This window comes from Nicotiana sylvestris, chromosome 5, assembly GCF_000393655.2.
Source record: "Nicotiana sylvestris chromosome 5, ASM39365v2, whole genome shotgun sequence".
NCBI classification, from domain to species: Eukaryota; Viridiplantae; Streptophyta; class Magnoliopsida; order Solanales; family Solanaceae; genus Nicotiana; species Nicotiana sylvestris.
Genome location: NC_091061.1, coordinates 175,511,587 through 175,533,461, shown reverse-complemented (window position 1 = coordinate 175,533,461; position 21,875 = coordinate 175,511,587). Strand labels below are relative to the sequence as shown.

The window sequence follows — 21,875 nt, the reverse complement described above, 5'->3', positions numbered from 1 at the left end:
TCTTTAGTGCAACTTTAAAAATCAAATCTTAAGTTCTTATATCTTTCAACTGCAACTTCAGAAATTCAAATCTTAAGTAGTTCTATTTTTTAGTACAACTTCAGACAACTTTAGATTCAAGTTCTTCTATTTTTCAATTGCAACTTCAGAAAATTCAAATCTAAAATAGTTCAATTTTTCAGTACATCATATTCAAATCAGATTTAAAATCTGACTCTTAAGTAGCTCAATTTAAAATCTGACTCTTAAGTAGCTCAATTTTTCAATACAACTTCATATTCAAAATCTGAAGTTCTGAAACATAAACTCGTTCTTCGAATTTCAACAATCAAATATACAATTTAATACCCAAATCTATTCCAAATGAGCTCAAACTTTAAAACATAACTTTCAAATATCATAAAGAACAAATCTCAATTATCAAATTGTTAAAACAACAACAAATTTAACAAAGAAGAAGAAGAAAAAGAAGAAGAAAAAAAAGCATCAGTGGAGAAAAAGAGAAAAATATATGTATATGAAGTTACTAAAAAATTGGGTATCAGTTAAACAGTTTTTAAAAAGTTGATACAAATTCAATTGGTGGTGCAAAATTGGGAGCCACGCGAAAATTTTATGGATTAAATTCTTTGATCACAAAAAAGTGGAATTTATGGGTAAAACCTTATTTGCACGACGTATTTTACACCAAATCAATTAGTGCAAGATTTATTATATTCTTACTTTAATTTTTAACTGGTAAAGTTAAATCATCGTGACATACAAATTGCATTTGAAGATGCATTTTGAATATTGAATGAGTTACTAAATCATTTTCTGCAATTGCGGCTTACAAATTACATTCAGTAATAAAGTTTTATATATCTCATTTGTTGAATGCTATTTATTTCTATTTTATACCTCCTTATCCCTTTGTTCGAGCCACAAGCTCCATTTCTTTTTTGGAAATTCGTAGCAGTTACTATTGGAGTGCGTATTAGGTAACCTGCTCACCAGGCAATAGTTCACAAAGGAGTTGCATTAGGCAATTTTCAGTGTGACAGCTCTGGCTAAGTATGGAGAATATTGTTTATATTTTACCAATGCGATTGGCACATTTATGAGAATTCCCACAATAAAAACATAGAGCATGTTTGGCTTAGATGATTTAGAATAGCTGATAAGCATTAGGTGCGGAAAAACACTTTTAAGTGCTGAAACTGATTTAAAAATAAACAGTTAAATGTTTGGATAAAGGTGCTGAAATTAATAATAAATAGCTGAAGAACTGGGTATACAAAAAGTTTTGTTTTAAAAAGAAGTATTTTAGGGATAGAATAGTAAATATTTTGGTCAAACTTAAAGTGCTTATAAACAGAATTTTGATATGTTGGGGGAGACCGACTTATGACTTTTGACTTATTTTTGGCTTATAAGTAGTTTTAATTTTATCAAACGCGTAATGAAATTGATCGGCCAAAAGTGCATTTAAATATGCGCAACATTTAACTTTTTATTTTCGTATACCAATCACAACTCACAACATTTATATATGCATAGCTCATCAAACTTCAAAATAGTTACACCAAGAGTATTAGAACTAGAAGATACTGAGTTCTCTTTTCACGAAGGAAGATGTAATCACCAAAACACGATATTAATCCACGAACATTTAATTCAGAATTTTTAAGATGATATTTCAAATAGTTTTAAGTATTATGCCAAACTGTTTGACAAAATGCTTCAATGGCAGAACAAGGCATGAGCAAAAGACCAGCGCCGGACCCGGTGTCAGTGCTACGAGGTCACCGCGCTTCTGTTGCTGACATTTGTTTTCATCCTTCTAACAGCATATTATTTTCTGGGTATGAATTTTTCGAGTTATTTATTAAGTCCTTTTACATTGATCGTAAGTCAAAACTGATTAGTTACATACTTCGGTTTACATTTCAGGTCAACTGATGGAGAATTGCGGATTTGGAATACCGTACAGTATCGTACAGTTTCTTCGGCTTGGTAATAGTTTATAATTCCTCTATTCCATGTTATGTGACACACTTTTTGTTAACACAAAAATCTATGGCTTGTTTTTACACTAATATTTTCAAAAGTCATTCTTTCTTAAACTTCGTGCTAAGTCAAACATTCAGGCATAAAATGGGACGGTATAATGTTTTGACGGGCTCCCGAGTTTCATTATGTACTCTGAATTGTTTCTTTCCCACCCTGATTGATTCGGATTGAGGCGTAGTAACTGTTATATTATGAATTTTATGCAATCCCTAACTAGTTTGAGACTGTGGCCTAGTTGTTGTATTGAGACTGTGGCCTAGTTCAGGACTGAGGCTTAGCTGTGGTTGTGCTTGGAACTTCTTTCTAACCAACTAGTTTGGGATTGAGGTGTACTCGTAGTAATCTAATATCTGCTTAGAATCATACCACAGTTGGGTTTTAAAAGTTGATTACTGTTAGCTGCAGGGTTCATAGTGCAGCACATGGGATTATTTGTGTTGCTGCAAGTCCTGTTCTTGGGGATAATAAAGTTATCAGGTGTGTCTCGTCTCTTTCTCTCTCTTTCTAATCGTTGTTAATTTGTTTGATATTTCAGTCAGTAATATTGTCACAATTCCTTTGAATTTGAATGGAGGATGTGTTAGTCCCTCTCCTATTCTGGATAGGTGGGTTAATTTGATTGAACATTTGACTTTTCTATTTCCGCAGCCAGGGCAGAGATGGTACTGTCAAATGTTGGGATTTTGGAGGAGGAGGTTTGTCCAGGTATTCAGGTTTACATTTTTTAAATTATACATAAATTTAAGGTGTCCTCTCGATTTCGTTACTACTGGATACTTTACATAGAGTCTCATTAGTTGCATCTTTATTCATTGTTTCTTACATAGCATGTGATGGGGTTCTGTGGAATGTTTACATGAAACAGTTATTTGGGGTGATTTTGAAAGATAGCTTATTGCGTTGCCCTGCATTCTTGGTTCAAAGTTAATCACAGCCTTTTAACCATCATCACTTCTAAGAAACTGAACGCATTATGCCCCCTTTCTAGAGAGTTTAAGACGTTCTCTTCCTTGGCGCTGAGCATGGGGAAGCTCGGGCGGTACCACTCCATACCAATTTTTTTTTTTTGAACTTTACGTACAAAACCATCTAACAGTCTTTGCAACCTGAAGGTTCTATATTAATAAATGGACTTGTAATATCTCAGGGTATCAACAGAAAGGGTATTCCCAATGCACCAGTTTTAATCAAAATCAATTAGCAGGAAATGCAAGGACAAATGCAGAAACTCCCAAACTTTGACAACTACATGACTATGCTTATTATGAAAAGTCTAATTGAAGAACAAGAGATTTATTGTTCTATATATTGAAGGGGAGCCTTGGCATAACTGGTAAAGTTGCTGCCATGTGACCAGGAGGTCACGGGTTTGAGCCGTGGAACAACCTCTTGCGGAAATGGTAAGGTTGTGTACAATAGACCCTTGTGGTCCAGCCCTTCCTCGGACCCCGCGCATAATGGGAGCTTAGTGCACCGGGCTGCCCTACATATTGTGTGAGGCAAACACGGTCAATTTCTTCTTTGTTTTTTGTCTTTGTTGTTTTTTTTTTTTGGGGGGGGGGGATAGTTCTTTTTTTTTTTTTTTTTTTTAATATTTGTCTTTTAGTCCAATATTTTGTATTTGGGAAGTTAGACTTAAATGTGGCTAGTGCTGCAGGTTTCAAATTTTCCTAGGCCTTCATATTGCACAAGTCATGCATCACATATTGTTGCTTAAAAATCTTTTTCAGCCAAATCTATATCAACGAAAACAAAATCTTTTTCAGCAATATGGATGCAATGTTATATTGGTGATGTCTAACTCAATTCATGATGACTGTAAAATCATATTACAATTCCATTATAAGGAATGGCTTCTAGGTGCAGTGGATATTGTTTATTTGTTTATCAACTATGCTGGATAGATATTTGCAACATCATCTTTTCAATACTCATTCATTTACTTTCTTTTACTAGTTGCCTTTGCTATTTGCTGTCATGTTAGTTTGACTATTGTTACCCTGTGGTGGTGTTCAATCTCTGTTTACTTTATGATTAGGAATACACTTTGTGCTTTCAACAGGACACCATTACTTACAATAAAGACAAACTCTTATCATTTCTGCAAATTATCGATTGCAAAGTCACCAAGTGAGGCAATGAAGATTGATGATCTGGAGGTCAACAAAATTGTTGATGGCGTGCAAAGAGAAGAACAAGGAGATCAACCCTCTGATTCCACCAAATTCAAAGGTTTTCTATCTCTTGCTTGCCTTTTCTTCACTTTGCAGTTCATTTTTTAATTAAGCTCTCTCTATCACTTCTGATATTTGAATGAGGTGAGTTCGAATATACACGCACCTAAATTACGACAGATTTTGAAATATTGGTCAGCTAAAATCTAAATGATGTATTTAATTGACTTCTACATTCTCCTAAGTTGCTCGGACTCGGGTGCGGGTATCCGATACAGGGACGGATCCGAGTATTGGATTCGGCAAAATCTAAATTTTAAGATTTGGGGGTGCGGATCCGGATATGGATACGGGTGCGGGGATTCGGCTAATAAAAAATAGAGCTATAAAAATATTGTAAATTTTGAGAGATATTCTGTGAAAAGCTTACATGAATATTGTAGAATTCAATTTTTCATTCTCCAAGATGGACATTTTTCTTTTATTCTCCTAAATCTGTTCTATTTTTGATTTGAGAAATCAAAATCTCAATTTTTCTCCCAAATTTGTCAATGGACTCCGGTTAAAGTGTCCGAAGTCAGTTGATCGTATCAGGACGTATCCCACTTCCACTCCCGTCCCCGTCTCGTATCGGGACGGGGACGGCACCAAAATCGAGGAGTCCGCGCAGCTTAGATATACTCGCAATATTGGTTATATTTTAAATATATAAAGAAAATCAGAACCATGGCAAGTGTTTTTGATTTTATGTTCATTTTAAAGTCTATCCGCATCCAATTCTAAAATGTCTAAGCTTAAAAAATGAGAACAAACTCTGAAAAAAAAATGAATACAGCCTTAGTGAATGTTGCAGAAATTTTTCATCTTTGCCTCAGAAGTCTTGTCCTTAAGATTTTGGGTATGATTACATGTTATTAGAGAAAGTTCAAAGTCAATTTTGAAAGCCATGTGTCTTGTACTTAAGGAATAGACTAATACTTCTTTCTGTACAACATGCTAATTATCACTATCATTTCTCTATAAAAGATAAAAAGATCCTCAAATGTTTATTATAAGATCTCGTCCAATTTGAAATCAAATTTGTTAACATCTATAGGCACCACGGTGTGAGTAGGTCAGCAGAAAGCTTCCCTAACACTTCAATTGTCCAACATTCCCTTTAATGACAGAACTTCCATCAAGTATGCTTTTAGTCAAAGGTCTTTCACGTGAAGCTTTGACAAAGGCCTTCTGGTAGCAAGTACATCTGCGGTCAGATTACGGTTCCATACTGTTAAGTCTCAACATGTTATAAATACGATCAAGACAATATCAAGGAATGGAATCAATATACTCAAGATAATCAGCTTGTTGTGGTTTTTGTTGTATATAATGACTCGATGATGAGTGTTGTTTACACTTGTGCTTATTGTTGCTTGAAATCTTCAATGCTATTCCCTTCCTATATATTGATGTGGTTCTCAACCAAAGTATGCTCCTTTGTTTACCTGGATCTGGTTGGTTGTCTGCATGGCTTTAAACAATGTTTGGGGTGATAACATTGTTTAACATATTGAAATTCTCAGGTAAGGAGCTCATTGAAGGACCAAAATATGTTGCTATAGCAGGGGAACAAGCTTCTGTGGTTGGTTGATGGTTATTTCTGATACTTTATTCTTTTCTTTTGAGTTTGTTTTATGCAATTTACTGAACACTAACCAATCCATTTGCAAAGGTTGAGATTTGGGATGTCAATACTGCAGAAAGAATTGCACAGCTGCCGCATAGCTCTGGCAGCCCCTCAAATCAGATTCCGAACCAAAGAGGTTTTTTTTTTTTTTTGTCAAATATTTTCGTAAGCTACTTTTGAAAACTAGTTTTCTGAGATCTTATTGTGTTCTGGATAAGTTCGAAATAGTTTACTTCTTAGAAGGTATGTTGAACTTCAAGATTTTATGAGATTTATTTACTGCCTTTCCATATTGTGGTATCTCTGGATGCTGGTGGATCTAAAGTGATGGTGAGAAGGTACTAGAAAATATTAGGTCCCTGAGGTGTGACACCTTCGTGTCAAGACTCGTATCTTTACTTAGATGTCATTAGATATTTGTGATCTTAATCAATGTAGGAGCTTGAAGGGATAGCAATATCAATATTACTAATTTCATTAGGAGCAATATACATTCTGAGAGACTTCCTAGGCTTGGCACTTATATAATAGAAATTTGGTTATTACTGCTTGGAAGCATACAGTTATCACTAAAGAGCTCCAATTGGCATGATTGTTGAGAAGAGCCGTATAATATTAGTGGTTAAACAATACGAAATGCATCTAAAGCTTCCAAGTTCTCTTTCAGTAGCTTTTGGAGCACCTTCAATGGGTATTTTAGAATGGAAATTTTTTCAAAAGGGAAATTGAAGCGTCTGAAATCCAGTTTGGTGCTTGGACAACTTAGACTACAAATTGCACAACTTCTTGTGATTTTCTACAGAAAGAATGAAAGGTTCTTGTGCATTCCACAAATTGGAATTCCCAAACTACCAGTTCCAAGACCTGGGGATAAGAAGGGTAGAGGATTGGTGGGAGAAATCATTTTTAAGATGCAATGTTATATTACCCAAATTGAGAGTTTACTGTATTTTGCTTATTTAGGTACTTTATGATTCTCTTCCTCTAGCTTGTATTACATACTTTGGTATCTGCTTGGGTTTCTCTATCTATCCCTCTGGATAGTTACTGCCTTTTCGCCTTTCAATTTTGATTTAAAATATCCATTTGCATTTGCTTATAAAGTAAGTACCCTCAGGAATGTGCATGGCGGTTCAAGCATTTTTACCTTCTGAATCTCAGGGGCTCCTAAGTATTATGGCAGGGTTTGTTCTCATATCTCCAGTAATAACCTTGTTTACATAGTATTGTCTACTTGTATCTACATTCATACTCATATGTTCGTCTTTCCTTGTATACTTGTTGTTAGAGATAGCTATGTAAATGTTAGAGATAGCTATGTAATTGTCCCACATTGGAATAGGAGTAGTATCCCCTTTGTATAGAGTAGCTATAAATAGCACCTCTTGTATTGCATCACACACAATATCAATATATCATATTTTCTCCCGTGCCTTCTCACATGGTATCAGAGCTATCATGAGAGATTTATCGCTGTGCATAAATTCCAGCGATTCCGGGAAGTAAAATCAGTCACCGGAACCCTTTTTTCCGGCGACTTTCAAAGTTGTTTTGCGTCTGCTTTGTCTCGGTCAGTGTTGTGCACAAAATCCAACACTACCACAAGAGTAGTCACTGTCCGGCGACCAAATCCCAGTGAAAATCTCCGGTGGTACTGCAGCTGTCTAAAGAAAATTTTCCGGCGAAGTTCCAACGTTGCGTGGGCCACCTTCCGACCATTTTTTGGCGACGACTCTTCAGGACAGATTGTTTCCCTTGCAATTCCGAGCCTACCCATCCAGGTTACACCAAATTCCGACCATTTTTTTTATTTTTCCGGCGTGAATAGTGATTTCAAAAAGTTGACTTCCGGCCATTTTTTGAAAAAGTTCCTTCAGAACGTTGGGTCTTCTGGTAATTCCGATCCTACCCCTACTGTTTTTATTTCATTCCGACCACTTTGAATATTTTCCGGCTGCAACAGTAACTTTCCAACTGCTACATTAGTTTACTATTCTGGTTCATTGTTCCTTACTCTATTTTCAGTGTATTATAGTTGATTATTTCTCTTATTTGGTAATAATTTACAAGATGTCTTTGGGAATTGATGTTTTTGGGTCTAAAAGCATGAGTTCTGGAAACTCTAATGTTATGATTACCTCGGAACCTTTAATGGGAGGTTCAAACTACTTAGCTTGGGCTTCATCTGTCGAGTTGTGGTGTAAAGGTCAAGGTGTGCAAGATCATCTGATTAAACAGTCTAGCGAAGGAGATGAAAAGGCGATAGCGCTTTGGGCAAAAATTGATGCTCAATTATGTAGCATCTTGTGGCGTTCTATTGATTCTAAGTTGATGCCTTTGTTTCGGCCATTCCAGACATGTTATTTGGTTTGGGCAAAGGCTCGTACGTTATACACTAATGATATATCTCGCTTCTATGATGTGATATCACGGATGACAAACTTAAAGAAGCAAGAATTAGATATGTCTACTTACTTGGGTCAGGTACAGGCAGTCATGGAGGAATTTGAGACATTGATGCCAGTTTCTGCTAGTGTGTCAAAACAACAAGAGCAGCGACAGAAAATGTTTCTAGTTCTTACACTCGCTGGACTTCCTCATGATCTTGATTCAGTACGAGACCAGATTTTGGCGAGTCCGACTGTCCCTACAGTTGATGAATTATTCTCTCGATTACTTCGCCTTGCTGCAGCACCAAGTCACCCAGTGATTTCATCACAGATACTTGATTCCTCTGTTCTTGCATCCCGGACAGTGGATGTTCGGGCATCTCAAGCTATGGAGAATAGACGAGGAGGCGGTCGTTTTGGGAGATCTAGACCCAAGTGTTCTTATTGTCACAAACTTGGACACACTCGCGAAATGTGTTATTCCTTAAATGGCCGTCCACCCAAAAATGCCTACGTTGCTCAGAGCGAGACTACAGGTAACCAGGGCTTTTCTGTATCTAAAGAAGAATATAATGAGCTCCTTCAGTATCGAGCAAGTAAGCAAACATCTCCACAAGTAGCCTCAGTTGCCCAGACTGACACTCCTATTGCTGGTAATTCTTTTGCTTGTGTTTCCCAGTCTAGTACTCTTGGACCATGGGTCATGGACTCAGGCGCTTCTGATCATATCTCTGGTAATAAATCACTTTTGTCGAATATTGTATATTCACAGTCTCTTCCTACTGTTACTTTAGCCAATGGATGTCAAACTAAGGCACAAGGAGTTGGACAAGCCAACCCATTGTCTTCTATCACCCTAGATTCCGTTCTTTATGTTCCTGGTTGTCCTTTTAGTCTTGCATCTGTTAGTCGTTTGACTCGTGCCCTCAATTGTGGTATATATTTTATTGATGATTCTTTTATTATGCAGGACCGCAGTACGGGACGGACAATTGGTACAGGTCGTGAATCAGAAGGTCTTTACTACCTTAACTCGCTCAGTCCTTCCACAACATGTCTAGTTACAGATCCTCCAGATCTAATCCACAGACGTTTAGGACATCCGAGTTTATCCAAACTTCAAAAGATGGTGCCTAGTTTATCCAGTTTGTCTAGATTAGATTGTGAGTCGTGTCAGCTTGGGAAACATACCCGAGCTTCCTTTACGCGTAGTGTTGAGAGTCATGCAGAGTCTGTTTTCTCCTTGGTTCATTCTGATATATGGGGTCCTAGTAGAGTCAGTTCAACCTTGGGATTTCGTTATTTTGTTAGCTTTATTGATGATTACTCAAGATGTACTTGGCTTTTCTTAATGAAAGATCGTTCTGAGTTATTCTCTATATTCCAGAGTTTTTGTGCTGAAATCAAAAACCAATTTGGTGTCTCTATCCGCATTTTTCGCAGTGATAATGCCTTAGAATATGTATCTTCTCAGTTTCAGCAGTTTATGTCTTCTCATGGAATTATTCATCAGACATCTTGTCCTTATACCCCTCAGCAAAATGGGGTTGCAGAAAGAAAGAATAGGCACCTTATTGAGACTGCTCGCACACTTCTAATTGAGTCTCGTGTTCCGCTGCGTTTTTGGGGCGATGCAGTTCTCACAGCTTGTTATTTGATTAATAGGATGCCTTCATCTCCCATCAAGGGTCAGATTCCACATTCAATATTGTTTCCCCAGTCAGCCTTATACCCTCTTCCACCTCGGGTTTTTGGGAGCACATGTTTTGTTCATAACTTAGCCCCGGGGAAAGATAAGTTAGCTCCTCGTGCTCTCAAGTGTGTCTTCCTTGGTTATTCTCGTGTTCAGAAGGGATATCGTTGTTATTCACCTGATCTTCATAGGTACCTTATGTCAGCTGACGTCACATTTTTCGAGTCTAAACCTTTCTTCACAACTGATGTCACTTCTGCTGACCACCATGACATATCTGAGGTCTTACCTATACCGACTTTTGAGGAGTTTAGTAATCCTCCTCCACCTTCAACCACAGAGGTTTCACCCATACCAACTTTTGAGGAGTCCAGTGTTATCCCTCCTAGTTCCCCAGCCACAGGAACACCACTCTTGACTTATCATCGTCGTTCGCGCCCTACATCAGGCCCATCTGGTTCTCGTCCTGCACCTGACACGGCTCCTACTGCGGATCCTGCTCCTAGTACACCGATTGCACTTCGAAAGGTATACGGACCACACTAAACCCTAATCCTCATTATGTTGGTTTGAGTTATCATCGTCTGTCATCTCCCCATTATGCTTTTATATCTTCATTGTCCTCGGTTTCCATCCCTAAGTCTACAGGTGAAGCATTGTCTCATCCAGGATGGCGACAGGCTATGAGTGACGAGATGTCTGCTTTACATACAAGTGGTACATGGGAGCTTGTTCCTCTTCCTTCAGGTAAATCTACCGTTGGTTGTCGTTGGGTTTATGCAGTCAAAGTTGGTCCCGATGGCCAGATTGATCGACTTAAGGCACGTCTTGTTGCCAAAGGATACACTCAAATATTTGGGCTAGATTACAGTGATACCTTCTCTCCAGTGGCTAAAGTGGCATCAGTTCGCCTTTTTCTATCCATGGCTGCAGTTCGTCATTGGCCCCTCTATCAGTTGGACATTAAGAATGCCTTTCTTCATGGTGATCTTGAGGATGAGGTTTATATGGAGCAACCACCTGGTTTTATTGCTCAGGGGGAGTCTCGTGGCCTTGTATGTCGCTTGCGTCGGTCACTTTATGGTCTAAAGCAGTCTCCTCGAGCCTGGTTTGGTAAGTTCAGCACGGTTATCCAGGAGTTTGGCATGACTCGTAGTGAAGCTGATCACTCTGTGTTTTATTGCCACTCTGCTTCAAGTCTATGTATTTATCTGGTAGTCTATGTTGATGATATTGTTATTACGGGCAATGATCAGGATGGTATTACTAATCTGAAGCAGCATCTCTTCCAGCACTTTCAAACTAAGGATCTAGGCAGATTGAAGTACTTTCTAGGTATTGAGGTTGCTCAATCTAGCTCAGGTATTGTTATTTCTCAAAGGAAATATGTGTTAGACATTCTTGAGGAAACAGGGATGACAGGTTGCAGACCTGTTGACACGCCGATGGATCCGAATTCTAAACTTCTGCCTGGACAGGGGGAGCCGCTTAGCGATCCTGCAAGCTATAGGCGGCTGGTTGGTAAATTAAATTATCTCACAGTGACTAGGCCCGACATTTCTTATCCTGTGAGTGTTGTAAGTCAGTTTATGAATTCTCCCTGTGATAGTCATTGGGATGCAGTTGTCCGCATTATCCGGTATATAAAATCGGCTCCAGGTAAAGGATTACTGTTTGAGGATCGAGGTCATGAGCAGATCGTTGGGTACTCGGATGCTGATTGGGCAGGATCACCTTCTGATAGACGTTCTACGTCTGGATATTGTGTTTTAGTAGGAGGAAATTTGGTGTCCTGGAAAAGTAAGAAACAGAATGTAGTTGCTCGGTCTAGTGCAGAAGCAGAATACCGAGCAATGGCTATGGCAACATGTGAACTAGTCTGGACCAAACAATTGCTCAAGGAGTTGAAATTTGGTGAAATCAGTCGGATGGAACTTGTGTGCGATAATCAAGCTGCACTTCATATTGCATCAAATCCGGTGTTTCATGAGAGAACTAAACACATTGAGATTGATTGTCACTTCGTCAGAGAAAAGATACTCTCAGGAGATATTACTACGAAGTTTGTGAGATCGAATGATCAACTTGCAGATATTTTCACCAAGTCCCTCACTAGTCCTCGCATTGATTATATATGTAACAAGCTCGGTACATATGATTTATATGCTCCGGCTTGAGGGGAGTGTTAGAGATAGCTATGTAAATGTTAGAGATAACTATGTAATTGTCCCACATTGGAATATGAGTAGTATCCCCTTTGTATAGAGTAGCTATAAATAGCACCTCTTGTATTGCATCACACACAATATCAATATATCATATTTTCTCCCGTGCCTTCTCACATTTGTATTTGCTTTTGTGTACCTATATGAAGTAGCTTTTCGAACAACAACAACAACAACAATATACCCAGTAAAATCCCAGTAGTGGGGTCTGAGGAGGGTAGAATTTACGCAGACCTTACCTCTACCCCGGAAGGGTAGAGAGGCTATTTCCGGGAGACCTCGGCTCAATAGAAGAGACAATAATGTCAGAAAAGAGACTGTGAGAAAGCACGGGAGAAAATTGATATTATTCTCATATGTTAAACATGATACAATGAGCCCTATATATATACATAACATGTCCTACTCCTAATACATATGAGATTAGGGTTATTTACTACTATTTACATAACTATTCTAACACCCCCCCTCAATCTGGTGCATATAAATCATATGTACCGAGCTTGTTACATATGTAGTTAATATGAGGACCAGTGAGGGACTTGGTGAAAATATCTGCAAGCTGATCATTCGACTTCATAAACTTTGTAGCAATATCTCCCGAGAGTATCCTTTCTCTAACAAAGTGACAGTCAATCTCAATGTGTTTAGTTCTCTCATGGAACACTGGATTTGACGCAATATGAAGAGCAGCTTGATTATCACACACAAGTCCCATTTGGCTAATCTCACCAAATTTCAACTCCTTGAGCAACTGTTTGATCCAAATTAGCTCACATGTCGCCATAGCCAGTGCTCGATATTCTGCTTCTGCATTAGACCGAGCAACTACATTCTATTTCTTGCTCTTCCAAGATACCAAATTTCCTCCTACTAAGACACAATACTCCAGAAGTAGAACGTCTATCAGAAGGTGATCCTGCCCAATCAGCATCTGAGTATCCAACGATCTGCTCATGGCCTCGATCCTCAAACAATAAACCTTTGCCTGGAGCGGATTTTATATACCGAAGAATGCGAACAACTGCATCCCAATGACTATCACATGGAGAATCCATAAACTGACTCACAACACTCACATGAAAGGAAATGTCAGGTCTTGTCATTGTAAGGTAATTTAATTTACCAACCAACTGCCTATATCTTGCAGGATCGCTAAGAGGCTCCCCCTGTCCTGGCAGAAGTTTAGAATTCGGATCCATTGGAGTGTCAACAGGTCTACAACCTGTCATTCCTGTCTCCTCAAGAATATCTAAGGCATACTTCTGTTGTGAGATCACAATACTTGAGCTAGACTGAGCGACCTCAATACCCAGAAAATACTTTAGTTTGCCCAGATCCTTAGTCTGAAAGTGTTGAAAGAGATGTTGTTTCAATTTAGTAATACCATCCTGGTCATTGCCGGTAATAACAATGCCGTCAACATAGACCATCAGATAAATACAGAGACTCGAAGCAGAATGCCGATAGAATACAGAGTGATCAGCTTCACTCCGAGTCATGCCAAATTCCTGGATAACTATGCTGAACTTACCAAATCAGGCTCGAGGAGACTGCTTTAGACCATAAAGTGACCGGCGCAAGCGACATACAAGGCCACGAGACTCCCCCTGAGCAACAAACCCAGGTGGTTTCTCCATATAAACTTCATCCTCAAGGTCACCATTTATAAAAAACATTCTTAATGTCTAGCCGATAGAGGGGCCAATGGCGAACAACAACCATGGATAGAAAAAGGCGGACTGATGCTATCTTAGCCACAGGAGAGAAGGTATCACTGTAATCGAGCCCAAATATCTGAGTATATCCCTTGGCAACAAGACGAGCCTTAAGACGATCAACCTTACCATCCGGACCAACCTTGACTGCATACACCCAACGACAACCAACAGTAGATTTACCTGAAGGAAGAGGGACGAGCTCCCAAGTACCACTCGTATGTAAAGCAGACATTTCGTCAATCATAGCCTGTCGCCATCCGGGATGAGACAATGCTTCACCTGTAGACTTTGGGATGGAAACAGAGGACAAAGAAGATAGAAAATCATAATAGGGTGATGACAAACGATGATAACTTAAACCGACATAATGGGGATTAGGATTAAGGGTGGTCCGTATACCTTTTCGAAGTGCAATCGGTGTACTAGGAAGAGACAAGTCCGCAGTAGGAGCAGAGTCAGGTGCAGGACGTGAATCAGTTGGGCCTGATGCTGGGTGCGGACGACGATGATATGTCAAGAGTAGTGTTCCTGTGGCGGGGAGTCTAGGAGGAGCCACACTAGACTCCCTAACGGTTAGAATAGGTAAGACTTTTGTGGCGGAAGGTGAAGGAGGAGCTATAGTAGACTCTTTAAAGGTCGGTATAGGTAAGACCTCAGATATATCAAGGTGGTCAGAATGGTCAGAAAAGGTAAAGAAAGGTTTAGACTCAAAAAATGTAACGTCAGAGGACATAAAGTACCTACGAAGATCAGGTGAGTAACAACGATATCCCTTCTGAACACGAGAATAACCAAGGAAGACATACTTGAGAGCACGAGGAGCTAACTTATCTTTCCCAGGGGCTAAGTTATGAACGAAACAAGTGCTCCCAAAAACACGAGGGGGAACAGAGTATAAGGATTACTGGAGAAAAAATACTGCATACGGAATCTAATTCTGGATGGGAGATGAAGGCATCCGATTAACCAAATAACAAGCTGTGAGAACTGCATCGCCCCAAAAACGCAACGGAATATGAGATTCAATGAGAAGTGTGCGAGCAGTCTCAATGATGTGCCTATTCTTTCTCACTGCAACCCCATTTTGCTGAGGGGTAGAAGGACAAGAGGTCTGATGAATAATTTCTTGAGAAGTCATAAACTGCTGAAATTGAGAGGATAAATATTCTAAGGCATTATCACTGCGAAAAGTGCGAATAACAACACCAAATTGATTTTTAATTTCAGCACAAAAATTCTGGAATATAGAAAACAACTCAGTACGATATTTCATTAAGAAAATCCAAGTACATCTTGAATGATCATCAATGAAACTAATAAAATAACGAAATCCCAAGGTTGAACTGACTCTACTAGGACCCTATATATCAGAATGAACTAAAGAAAAAACAGACTCTGCATGACTCTTAATACTACGAGAAAATGAGGCTCGGGTATGTTTCCCGAGTTGACATGACTCACACTCTAACGTAGATAAACTAGACAACTAGGCACCATCTTCTGAAGCTTAGATAAACTTGGATGTCCTAAACGTCTGTGAATTAGGTTCGGAGGATCTGTAACTAGACATGCCTTGGAGGAATTGAGTGAGTTAAGGTAGTAAAGGCCTTCTGATTCAAGTCCTGTTCCAATCGTCTGTCCCGGTACTGTGGTCCTGCACAATAAAAGAATCACTAATAAAATATATATCACAATGGAGGGCACTAGTCAAACGACTAATAGATGCAAGATTAAAAGGACAGTCAGGGACATAAAGAACGGAATTTAGAGTGACAGAGGGTGGGGGATTCGCTTGTCCAACTCTTTTTGCTTTAGTTTGAGACCCATTGGCTAAAGTAACAGTGGGAAGAGACTGTGAATACACAATATTTGACAAAAGTGATTTATTACCAGAGATATGATCAGAAGCGGCTGAGTCCACAACCCATTGTCCAAAAGTACTAAACTGGGAAACACAAGCAAAAGAATTACCAGCAACAGAAGTATCAGTCTGAGCAACAGAGGCTACTTGTGGAGATGTCTGCTTACTTGCTCGATATTGAAGGAACTCATTATACTCCCCTTCAGATAAAGAAAATCCCTAGTTACATGTAGTCTCGGTCTGAGCAACATAAGCATTTTTGGGTAGGCGACCATGTAAAGAATAGCACATGTCACGAGTGTGTCCAAGTTTATGACAATAAGAGCACTTGAGTCTAGATCTTCCAAAACGACCTCCTCATCGTCTATTCTCCATAGTATGAGTGCCCGATTGTCCACCGTCTGGAATGCGAAAATAGACAAGTCAAGTGTCTGTGATGAGATCACTGGGTGACTTGGTGCTGCAGCAAGGCGAAGTAATCGAGAGAATAATTCATCAACTGTGGGGATAGTCGGACTAGCCAAAATCTGATCGCGTACTGAGTCAAGATCATTAGGAAGCCCAGCAAGAGTAAGAACTAGAAACATCTTTTGTCCCTGCTCTTGCTGCTTTTCAACACTAGCAGAAACTGACATCAACTTCTCAAATTCCTCCATGACTGCCTGTACTTGTCCCAAGTAAGTAGACATATCTAATTCATGTTTCTTTAAATTTGTCATCTGCGATATCACATCATAGAAACGAGATATGTCATTAGTGTATAAAGTGCGAGCCTTTTCCCAAACAAATAACATGTCTGGAATGGACGAAACAAGGGCATCAACTTGCAATCAATAGATCGCCACAGAATACTAAATAATTGAGCATCGATCTTCTCCCAAAGTGCTTTGGCCTTTTCATCTCCTTCACTAGACTTCGTGATTAGATGATCTTGAACACTTTGACCTTTACGCCACAACTCGACAGACGAAGCCCAAGCTAAGTAGTTTGAACTTCCCATTAAAGGTTTTGAGGTAATCATAACACCGGAACTGCCAGAACCCGGGTTTTTAGACCCGAAGGCATCGACTCCCAAAGACATCGTGGGATTGAAGTGAGGTCTATAAAATTATCACCAAATAACAGAAAGAATCAACTGAAAACTCGCTGAAACAGATGAAAGAAACACTGTTTTTGCCGGAAAATTACTGTAGCTGCCGGAAAAAAATCAGTGTAGTCTCTGGAAAAACTCAAAGTGGTCGGAATCAAACGAAAATAGTATGGGTGGGGTCGGAATTGGTACACGACCCAACTGTTCTGAAGAAATTTTTTCAAAAAATGGCCGGAGGGTGCTGCACGTACCGGCGCGTGAGCTTCTGGTGGCGCGTGGGGCTGCTGTTGCCGGAGATTTTTCTGGGGTTTGGTCGCCGGACAGTGGCGACTCTTGTGGTAGTGTTGGATTTTGCACAACACTTACAGAGACAACGCATACGCAAACAACCTTGAAAAAGTCGCCGGAAAAAGGCTTCCGGTGACTGATTTCTCTTCCCGGAATCGCTGGAATTTATGCACAGCGATAAATCTCTCACAATTGCTTTGATACCATGTGAGAAAGCACGAGAGAAAATATTATTGATATTATTCTCATATGTTAAACATGATACAATGAGCCCTGTATATATACATAACATGTCCTACTCCTAATACATATGGGATTAGGGTTATTTACTACTCCCTCCGTTTCAATTTATGTGAACCCATTTGACTGGGCGCGGAGTTTAAGAAAAGAGAGAAGACTTTTGAACTTGTGGTGTAAAATGAGACACATATATTTTATGTGGCTATAAATCATTGCATAAAGGTAAATTGTTTCCAAATAAGGAAAGGGGTCATTCTTTTTGGCACGGACCAAAAAGGAAATAAGTTCACATAAATTGAAACGGAGGGAGTACTATTTATAACTATTCTAACAGAGACAAAAGAAGAGGTCTGTCACAGCAAAAGAAGCCAGAAAGGTAATAACAACATCGTAAGAGACAACAAATAAGTAAAAGGGCAATAACACAATACTATGCAAAACAACAAAATAATGTGGACAAAGCATAGATCGCTAACAGACCTAGACAAAACTCTATTAGACTACCTGGTACAAAGACGGAAAAACTCTCGACTACCCTCTAGCCTACAACTCTAATGCTCGACCTCTACACGTTCTTATCAAGAGCCATGCCCTCGGAAATCTGGAGCCGTCAGGGAATTTTGACAATGTTCGAAGTAGCTTTTCGAACATTGTCAAAATTCCCTGAATGCTTACTTCCCTATGACTTCAGAAAAGATTTCTGAAGTTTAGTGGAGCATTTGAAATGCTTTTATTCTAAAAGCTACAATCATTCTTTGATTATTCAGATGTGAAGTGATCCTAATTCCTAAGGCACACATGTTGATTTAACAGGCCCTGCAATGTGAAGGATACTCTATCTACTTTTGTTGAGAATCTAGCGATTTCAAGATGGAATATTGAAGGATACTCTATCTACTTCTAGCTGACTGATCACAACTTCATTATTTCTATGGTTTGTTTCTTAACCCTCATACAGCCTCTTTCCATTCTCAGCCAAATGCGTTGTTGCATTCCAACTCAATTTCCTAAGCCACCCATCTCACTCCAGTTTTGACTAGCATTTACAACTGCACTTTAGAACATTCATTATCGAGAAAATGTATTCCATACTAACTGTCCAATTGGAATATCATGTCCATTGGACCCAAATAGCCAGAAAGCAAATTGCTTTCCTGAAATTTATATTCACTCTTTGCTCCTTAATTTTGCTTTCTGTTATATATAGAATTTCTTTCTCTTTTTCTTTTTTTTTTGGTTTGGGGGGGGGGGGGGGCTGAAATTGATATTCAAATTGATGACGAATAGCAAGGAATGTTGCTCTTCTCAAGGGAACCATTCATGGTGTCTGAAATAAGAAATGCTTCCCTATCAGGTGGGATTGACGAAAATGCCAGCGGGATCAGCAGCTTCTAGGTTTCGTGCGCAAACCCTTTTTGGACAACTTTCCCAACCAGGTTCTACAAGACCCTTCCCTAACACTTGTACCCTGTCTTAGGGCGTCTAACACCACATTGGTAGTAATGTGGTGACACCAATGTTAAGAAGTCTGTATATTCAATGGATTCACTGTATAAAATCACGTACATATAATTATCACTGTTATCAATGAATTGTGAATTCGAATGAGAAAATGATACAAGGATCTTCAGTACTTGACAGCAGGATAATTCAAATTTTCAAGAGTAAGATTACTGTACAATGCTTGGAAAATGAAGATTCATTACATAAAAGAGTGTGATCATGCTATTCTTTTCGTCTCTTGACGGAGTAGAGACCTGACATAAGTAGATTCTTTCTCCTGTTGAATTTCTGTTAAAAGGTGATATACATGTATTTCATCAAAATGCTTGACTTACCAAACTAGATTACATATCCCTACAGTTACGAGGATGGATCCATTGCTTGGTGGGATTTGCGTAATCCGGGTGTCCCCTTGACTTCAGTCAAGTTCCATTCAGAACCAGGCATATCATTCTACCATGCATAAAGTGCTTTATAATACACCTTTTCTAGTTCTGTTTTCGTTCTTAAAGCAGGCATGAAAGACATGTTGTCTTCTCTATACAGTTTTAAGCTTATGCATAGATGGATCATGCAAAGGTGGTCTCTCTGGAGCTGCTGATGAGAAAATTTTGATGTTTGCATTGGACCATTCTATGGTAACTCCAACTTTTTCTCTAGTTGCAAGATATGCTATTGTTGGATGGTGCTGTTGATGTGCATGTATTTTTCACATAAACTCTTCTCTTATAGCAAAAAAATGTTACTAAGTGTCTTATTTGAAACTGATTTTCGAATGTGCATGCCTTAATGCCGCGAGGACAATTTGGTTCTGATGTTTGAACCTCATTATCCACATGCATTGATAAGTTGGTCAATTGTCTGGAGCTGGTCACCTTTTGTGATATTGTGTTAGATCTGTGAATATTTATAGTTTTCCTGTTGCAGCATATACTATCAACCCAAGGAAAAATATCGTCCACACTAAGTAAACATATTTCTGCAGTTTGCAGCAGCTGCAGTAGTTATTAGTTATGGACCTTGCAAATGGTGGCTTCATTTGTACAAAGCTTTCTTTTGTATTTGCAGGTTTATTATCTGCTGATTGTAATTTTTCTACTTTTTAGGGTTCTTGTTTCATCAGAAAAGAAATTGTTTTGGAGAGACCTGGAATAGCTGGAACCTCAATCCGGTCAGACGGGAAAATTGCTGCAACTGCTGGTTGGGATCACCGGTAGGGATCTCAGATATTTTCAAACTGTCAATTCATGTACATTGTGGCTGGTTAGGGTGTTGTTGCAGGCCCTTCTGTAAATGAAAGAACATTTATTATAAGCATATGTGTATGGTATTCTGTCGATGAAAGAACATGATATGATCATTCTATTAACGTTAATGCAGAAGGAAACATGAATCTAGTGTTTTCATTGTGATCTTGTTTATAAGGTCAGACAGTGTTAAATATTTGATGTACTCTCCTTGAAACATCACATATTTTTTCAAAGTTGAAAATTCACATATTTGATCTTCTATGGAAGTATAGATGTCTTTGATGCAGTTCATCAATTCCTTTGAGATAGCTGGTTGTTAAACTCTAGTAATTGTCGCTATGTGAGTTCAAGCATTGTGTTTAAGTATGTAGGTCATGTTCTAAGTATCACTCTAACATTAGCTGATCTTATCTTTTATTGTCAGGGTTAGGATTTACAATTATCGCAAAGGAAAACCTTTGGCTATTTTGAAATATCATAACGCCACGGTATGCAATCCCCTTCTCTTTCTGTTAGAGTATTTTTCTCCTTAAAACAATTATCAAACTGACTTCATTCCATTTTTTGTCTCTCCCTCCCTTGGATTCCTGGATATATCCACGTATTTTCTCTATGACACTCCTGCACAATATGTTTTGCAGTGCAACACTGTTTCATTCTCTGCTGACAATAAATTATTGGCCTCTGCATCTGAAGACACGACAGTGGCTCTATGGGAACTTTATCCTCCTAGAACATGATGTCGTATACATTCTTAATCCTCTTCTAAATTAGTTCTTTAGACAACGATGAACCTCTATACAAACAGTGATTTGTGGGTTATGATGGACCTCTATAAACAGCTCTTGTGGTGTTCACTTGTCTCGAGCGTGGAGTTTGTATGAAATCAAATCCTATTGCACAAAATTCCACGGGTTATCTTTCAATATCATGCCATTCTTTCTACAGAAAAAAGGAATCAGGGTTAATGTACTAAGTTCGGCGAAAAGCGGGGGCTCAAGCTATTTTTGGGACACATGTACTCTTGTCGCATCTGGAGGTGTAGATAGTAAGGGGAATCGCATTTCAAGTTGCAAGAAGAAACATAGTTGTGAAATTATTTAAGAAACTCTATATTTTTTGCTTTTAAATAAAAGAATTATTTGATCAAGCTTTTAGTAATATGAGTTTTTCGATTTTATCTCATATGAAAATCTATAAGAATCATCTTGTCGATGATTTGATGTTAGCATATTATCTATAACTGCCTCTAGTATTACACCCAGTGGCGAAGCTAGGAATTTTCCCAAGGTATTCAAACTTAAAAGAAGTGAAAAAAGTTTCCCCAACAAAGGGTGTTGTATATATGTTATATACCTCAAACTTAATAGTTTATTTAACATATACAGTGTAATTTTTCGACGAAGGGTAGTTAATTGACCACCCTCAGGGTAATGTAGCTTCGCCCTCAACTAGGGCTGTGCATGGATCGGATCGGATTTAGCACATTTCGAATTCGAATTTTGGATTCTAGAAAATGCAATCCGAATCCGATCCGAATTATATCGAATTGGATCGGATTTTAATGTTTGAATCGGATCGGATTTCGGATCGTATTATGCCTCAAGTGGCAAACTAATATGTATATTTTCTTTGTAAAAGAGGCAATACATTAAGAAAAATTCATGTTTATGCAATTATGAGAGTACTATGGTACCAATATAGCTAAATCTAGCAATT

The 21,875-nt window shown here is 38.7% G+C and overlaps 1 protein-coding gene across 1 annotated transcript; it reads left to right on the top strand.

Annotated features, from left to right (window-relative positions):
• Positions 1-1,494: 1,494 nt before the first annotated feature.
• LOC104242520 (protein DECREASED SIZE EXCLUSION LIMIT 1) lies at positions 1,495-21,371 on the top strand. The gene is made up of 14 exons (XM_009797591.2): positions 1,495-1,616; positions 1,733-1,844; positions 1,933-1,995; positions 2,458-2,529; positions 2,701-2,757; positions 4,115-4,284; positions 5,792-5,850; positions 5,941-6,031; positions 7,013-7,079; positions 19,267-19,349; positions 19,453-19,544; positions 20,013-20,119; positions 20,581-20,644; positions 20,798-21,371. The coding sequence occupies exons 2-14, from the start codon at positions 1,741-1,743 to the stop codon at positions 20,894-20,896; spliced, it is 1,128 nt and encodes a 375-aa protein (XP_009795893.1). The 5' UTR covers positions 1,495-1,616; positions 1,733-1,740; the 3' UTR covers positions 20,897-21,371.
• Positions 21,372-21,875: the final 504 nt, after the last annotated feature.

Coding starts and splice junctions, on each gene's coding strand:
- LOC104242520 (XM_009797591.2), top strand. CDS start 1,741: ATGAGCAAAAGACCAGCGCCGGACCCGGTGTCAGTGCTACGAGGTCAC. Junction 6,032..7,012: donor TCAGATTCCGAACCAAAGAG/GTTTTTTTTTTT, acceptor AAGTACCCTCAG/GAATGTGCATGGCGGTTCAA. Junction 7,080..19,266: donor CTCCTAAGTATTATGGCAGG/GTTTGTTCTCAT, acceptor ATATCCCTACAG/TTACGAGGATGGATCCATTG.